We start from the raw sequence: 6870 nt of genomic DNA, 5'->3' as shown, positions 1-6870 counted from the left end.
ATATAATTTTATTAATTTTAATAGTTTATAATCTGTATAATAAGTGAAATTTATAATTTTAAAATTATAATATTATATTATGTGTTGATATATTAATTAGTATATTAATAAGGGTGTAGCACCATTATTTTTTTTATAATTTGTTTACAAAATTAGAGATTGTTTAGAAAGTGTTAAATTAAAATATTTTTTGAATTTTTATAAAAAAAAATATGAAATTTAAGTTGGAGTTAACGTGATATGATAAAAAAAATGATGTGATTCAAATAAAATAATTGTGATTAAGATAAGATAACAGGTACTATTTTAACATGTGTTATTTTGGCACATGCCAAACAACTCCTTAATTCCTTCTTCTTTTCTTTTCTTTTCTTTTCTTTTCTTTTTCAAGTAGTTCTAGTAGGAATTTAAAAAAATAAATCAAAAAAATATTCAGAATTTATAATTAAAAGATTATATTTATTCATTGGCAATGTTTTTTTATTTATTTATAAAATAGTTAATAAAAATAAAATAAATTAAAATAGTCAATAAGATAAAGTATCATGTCCAAACCATAATTATTTTATTTTTTTTCTCATAATCATCAAATTAATTAAAAAAAAAACTAATCAACTTTCCAAAGACAATATATTTTTAGCCTAGCTTGTCTTAAAAAACCAAAAAAAAAAAAAAAAAAAAAAAAAAAAAAAAAAAAAAAAACTAAATATGCACTATAGGTGTTGTTTGGGAAGAGCTCATTTGGGCTCTTTTGACTCTTTGAGCCACAAAAAACAGCATAGGCTACAAAATATCACATCCAACCCATAATCATTACACTCTTCTCTCACAAAAAAAGTTAAAAAAGCCAAAAAGTCAAAAAGTCATTCCCAAACCAAGCTTTTGAGCCCAGGCTCAAATAACTAAAAAAGCCAAAAAGCCAAAAATCCAACTCACTTCCCGAACGGAGGCTATATGGCTTACCCAACTTCCAAACAAGCTCTTTATGGCTTTACAATAACAATTTTAAATATGCACTTTTAGGGTTATTTTATCTATGACCAATAAGTTAATTTTTTTAAAATTTATTATGAAAAAATATATAAAGAAATAGATAAATGATATAACTAAAATAAATCAAGAAAAATGCTAGGGACTCACCCATGTCTCACATGAGTGGGTCTCACATCCATATAAGACATTTAATAAAAATATTAATAAAATATTTAAAATTTTAACATTACTCATAAATCAATAAGCTAATAAACAACAATATTTATATACTCAAGCCTCAAAAGAAAAAAAGAAAAAAAAAACTTCCAGTCATCATTGTCACAATTACCAGTGGAAATATTATCTTAAAAAAAATTGTAGTAATTATAAATTCAGATTTAATTATTCAAAATTATTTAAAATTATGATATTATGATTCGATTTATCTTATATATGAATCTTACACAACATAAATTTAACCTTAACTACACATCTCCATTCGGGATAAATTTGATGACCATAAATCTGTGTCCATAAACTTATTTATACATAAAATGCTCCAAACAAATGTCTAATGAAATTTTACTATTTTAATGCAGAAGTTAAATTGTGAAATGTCATTACTTTCACCCCCAATCACCACCACATTTACCATCAATAATTATCATTCAAAATATTAGTAAAGAATTTTATCAATACATTGAAATTTCTCCATTCAGTTATATTCTTAAAATAGGAAGATACTATTATATTTTATTCCATTCAGTTACGTTCAATTATATCAAATTGATAAAATATGAATTTATAAGTGAAACGAATTTAAACTATTAATTGCTATTTCTGCGTAAATTATGAATAAAAAATTCTAAAGTTATAGTCCCTGTCAATTTTATTGAAAGTTGATGCAAAATTTTGATATTAGGAATATGATCAACAAATTATTTATTTAATATTCTTATCTTTAAATAAATAAATCTATTTAGGATTCAATATTTAAATTTTAAAAAACAAAATAAATTAATAAATATCTATACTATATATTAAGTAAAAGGAGATTTTTAACCCCCAAGGCTTGTGGGAGCTCTAATATGCTAATTTTAATTTTCTAATTTTTTATTTTTTTTAAAAAAAAATTAATCTCAGCATTTATTAACTTCTCTCAACCCACAAGACTTTTTGACTTCTCTCATAATTGTTGCAGTACCTTTTCCAAAACAAATAATTTGTATATTAAAAACAATTTAAAACAAATATAAATATCTATATCTATATCTATCTATTTATTTATATCTATCTCTAACCTACAAGTTTTGTGGGAGTTCCAATATTTGAATCTTAATTTCTTAATTTTTTTGATTTTTTTTTGAAAAAAAAAACTTAGCAATTGTTAAATTCTTCCAAATCTTTTTAACTTTTCACATATCTATTGCAAACAGTGAGTCTCCTTTTTGTTTTCTCCTTCTTGACTTCTTACTTCTACATTTTCAACTTCAGTGACCACGTATGCAAACAGTAAATATTCTTTTTGTTTTCTCCTTCTTGATTTTTCCTTTTGTTTACTCTTTTAATATTATAGTTAAATAGCGCATAAAAATATTTTGTGATTTTTCTAGCGAATAAGAAAATTATAATTTGATTTTTTAATATGATTGAAGTTAGATAAATATAAACCCTCACAAAGAGAAAAATGTTATTATAATTAGTTGAATGATTTTTTTTTTTAAATGTGATTGTAGTTAGTTTAGTAGTTCTTTTTTTTCATTTATTTATTTTATTATGGGAAAAATGTGATGTGATTATAGTTTGTTCAATGGCTCTTTTGTTTAATATGATTGTTGTAGTTAGTTCAATGGTTTTTTTTTAATGTTATTTAATCTTTTTATTTACTATTTTAATTTTATTTTTAATATGATTGAATTTAAATAAACATAAACACTCACAAAGAAAAAAATGTGATTGTAATGTGATGTGATTGTAGTTTGTTCAATGGCTATTTTTTTTAATATAATTGTTGTAGTTAGTTCAATGATTTTTTTTAATGTTATTTAATCTTTTTATTTACTATTTTAATTTTATTTTTAATATGATTGAAGTTAGATAAACATAAACACTCACGAAGAAAAAAAAAATGATTGTAATTAGTTCAATGGTTCTATTTTTTTAATGTGATTGTAGTTAGTTAATGGTTCTTTTTTTTATTATTTATTTTTTAATTATGGAAAAAATGTGATGTGATTGTAGTTTGTTCAATGGTTCTTTTTTTTTAATGTGATTTAATCTTTTATTTACTGCTTTAATGGTTTTTCTTTACAATTATTTATGAAAAAAATATTTGTGATTTGATTTGATTTTTTTCTGCTCTGATTTTTAAAATATCAATTATTGATAATGATTAGATTGTATTTTGAAAAAAAATTATAATTGATTTTTTTAACTCACTGTGTTTTTTGAAAAAAAAATTATTGTATTTTTTTAACTATCAATTCACTTAATTTGTGATTTGATTTTTAACTCACTGTATTTTTTGAAAAACAAAATGGATTGTACTCATTAGGGTCATATAATATACCAATTATTGATGATGATTAGATTGTATTTTGACTTAAAAAAAATTGTAATTGATCTTTTTAACTCACTATGTTTTTTGAAAATAAATTCTTGTGTTTTTTAATTATCAATTGACTTAATTTGTGATTGATTTTTTTAATTATTGATGATAATTAGATAGCATTAAAAAAATTGTGATTTGTATGATTGAAATTATCTCATTTTGTTTATAATTTTATTTTTTAATATGATTGAAGTTAACTTACAAAAAGAAAAATGTGATTGTAGTTTGTTCAGTAGTTATAAATAATATTTTTATTTACTATTTTAATGGTTCTTTTTTTCAATTATTATTTTTTTATTATTAGAAAAATATGATTGTAGTTAGATATCATTAAAAAAAATTGTGATTTGTATGATTGAAATTAGCTCCTTTTGTTTATAATTTGATTTTTTTAATATGATTGAAATTAGATAAACATAAATACTCACAAAAAGAAAAATGTGATTGTCATTTGTTCAATACTACTAAATAATCTTTCTATTTACTATTTTAATGGTCCTTTTTTTGAATTATTATTTTTTTATTATGAAAAAAATGTGATTGTAGTTAGATAGCATTAAAAAAAATGTGATTTATATGATTGAAGTTATCTCCTTTTGTTTATAATTTAATTTTTTAATATGATTGAAGTTAGATAAACATAAACACTCAAGGGGGTTTTTAAGGAAAATGGGGTTTTTAACCCCAAGTCCTGTGGAAGCTTCAATATCCCAATCTGAATTTTTTAAATTTTTTATTAAAAAAAAACTCAGCATTTACTGATTTGGTCAAAATTTCCCGATCAGCATTTATTAACTTTTTTCAATCCACATGCCTGCATTTATTGATTTGGTCAAAATCTCCTGATCAACATTTAAAATTTTCTCATACAAATAATTATAGATACAATCTCTATATAGTTACTGCAGTACCCTTTTCAACTTTTTTCATATACTATGGTTAGTGATAAGATTGTTAAATTATTTTTATAAAAAATCTTAAAAAACATAATTTATATATTAAATTATTTTTATAAAAAATCTTAAAAAATATAATTTATATATTAAAAAAAATTAAAACAAATATAAATATCTATAATTATAGACTAGTTTTTTTTATTATTAAAAAAGGAAAATCCAAATCAGCTGGAAAAAATGCTATAAATACAGGGCTTGAGCGAAGCAAGGTTTGCCGAATTAGATACCCAAACGCGGCTTTTTGGGAAGTAAAAATCCTCCTCTTCCCTCTGTTCTTCTCTCTCAAGATTCTTTCTTCACTCTCTCTAGAATCTCTCTCTACTGCAACAAAAATGGCGGCTTCCTCTCGAAGATCAAGCGGACCAATCCTACGCTCTCTCTCCCCTTCCGGAAGATTCCACACTTCGTCTCCATCATCGTATTCTTCTTCAGCCTTCGCTTCATCGAGCTCCAGCTTTTCGCCTCAATCCAACACTTTCCTCCACAGATCAACCTCTCGTACGCGCGTCAATTTGTACGATTCAGCTCCGTCGGCGAGGTCGGTACGGTTCTCTATCGACCGTCCGATTTCTCCGAGCCGATCGATCTCCGTATCGTCTCGGAACCAGGTGATGAAGGCAGGGACTCAAAAGCGGACCTGTATGTGTTCACCGACTAATCATCCAGGCTCGTTTCGTTGCAGTTTGCATAAGAATTTTAGTAACCAAACGGTGTCGTATCCATCGAACCGACTCAACGCTCGGAGGTCGGCGATGACGAATTCGCTGGTTCGAATCGGGACCGTTGAAGGCGATTTGGTGAAGAGAGCTCTGTCGGCTCTGATTCGTCCTTCGTCTCATCAGCAGCGGCGGCGATCGGGCTTCCGGCCGAGGCAGAGCCGTCTATCAAACATGTCGAAGGCGGTGGAGTTGTGATGAATTAACGTCTACGGTATGTTGAGAATAATCTCTAAAAGTTTGCTCAAATTTCCGTAATATTTCGGAACCAGCGGCGGTTATAGGCGGCGTTGCAAATTCCGGCGACGCACAGCGGTGGTTGTGTCAGATCTCGGCGAATTCCTGAACAATCAAACCCTTGGAGATTACATCAGACGGACTGGATTTTTTGTTCTCCGGTACCGAAAACCTAGGGATCTGATTACGGGCACATGATAACTTTGTGTGTGTAAACATAATATAATATACATGAATCGCAGCCATTCAATGCAATTGAAGGAACTTCTTCTGGACTTAAAATTACAATTCAAATGAACTCTAAAAACCTAAAATTAAAATTCAATTGAATTTAACCAAAGTTAATCTTGTTAAAAACTGCTTCGTATATGAATATCATGAATCATTCAAAGATCATTCCATTCATTCGTCTTCCGTGCCTTTTCCGTTATGTTTGACGTGTGGTTTGACATTTGCCGTTACCTCCGTTTATAGGTATTTGTGTCGTATTCGTATATTCGTATTTTTTTATCAGCAGCCAGCGTATCCATTCGTATACATATACGTCGTATACGTTAGGTGTTCCTTTGAGGTAAAGTATCTTTTATTTATTATTATTTTTGTTTCATTTATCGTTTTTGTATTTATTTATTATTATTTAGCATTTCTTTGTTTTCATGTTTTGCAGGTATTTATTTTCGGCTTGGAGTGAATTTAAAATAAAAAACCGGTTCGGAAGCTCCATCTGAAAAAAAAAAAATATTGAACCAAGGCTTGTGGTTGTGCTGTGTGGACCACATATGAAAGAAAGCCAAGTTTGACTCGAAAGGAATATGGACCACATAATTGACAATGAAACATATATAATTAAATTATTAAGGTCAGGTTTGGGAAGATTAAATAAGTGTACTTTTTATCTTTTTAGACTAAAAAGTTGAGGTTGAAAATATGAATGTTTGGGTTAATTTTTTGACTTTTTATGAAAAAATGTGTAATAAAAAATTGTAAAAATTAGTTTGTAGGGGAAAATTAGAATTGAGAATTGTACAGCCGTAATTGTTGACTTTTGGTGAATAGTGATGACTTTTTAACTTTTTGAGTAATTTTTTGACTTTTTAGCTTTTTTTTAAACTACCCAAACTTGGCCTAAATATATAATTGAAATTTATATTTAAATGTATAATGAAAAAATATGTGGCGGAGATTATGGAGTTTCTATATATAATAATAAAAACTATGATTTGTTGAACTAACTTCAAGACTCGAGTTAAATAATTATATAGTGGTGAATTAATTTTTGATTAAAATGATACTTTCCAAGAGTTAGGTATTATTAAGGCACCGTTTGGGAAGAAGTTGGTTGGGCTTTTTTGGCTATTTTAGCCAAAAAAACAAAATA

General features: G+C 26.5%; 1 protein-coding gene across 1 annotated transcript; it reads left to right on the top strand.

Annotated features, from left to right (window-relative positions):
* Positions 1-4745: 4745 nt before the first annotated feature.
* LOC114318350 (uncharacterized) lies at positions 4746-5747 on the top strand. Its single transcript, XM_028265216.2, has one exon. It carries the CDS (start codon positions 4872-4874, stop codon positions 5451-5453), a length of 582 nt encoding a protein of 193 aa, XP_028121017.2. The 5' UTR covers positions 4746-4871; the 3' UTR covers positions 5454-5747.
* The last annotated feature ends 1123 nt before the right edge of the window (positions 5748-6870 follow it).

This window comes from Camellia sinensis, chromosome 5 (genome assembly GCF_055761805.1).
Source record: "Camellia sinensis isolate YWXY chromosome 5, ASM5576180v1, whole genome shotgun sequence".
Classification (NCBI taxonomy): domain Eukaryota; kingdom Viridiplantae; phylum Streptophyta; class Magnoliopsida; order Ericales; family Theaceae; genus Camellia; species Camellia sinensis.
Note: the sequence above shows the minus strand (reverse complement) of the source record. Positions and strands in the feature narration are given on the sequence as shown.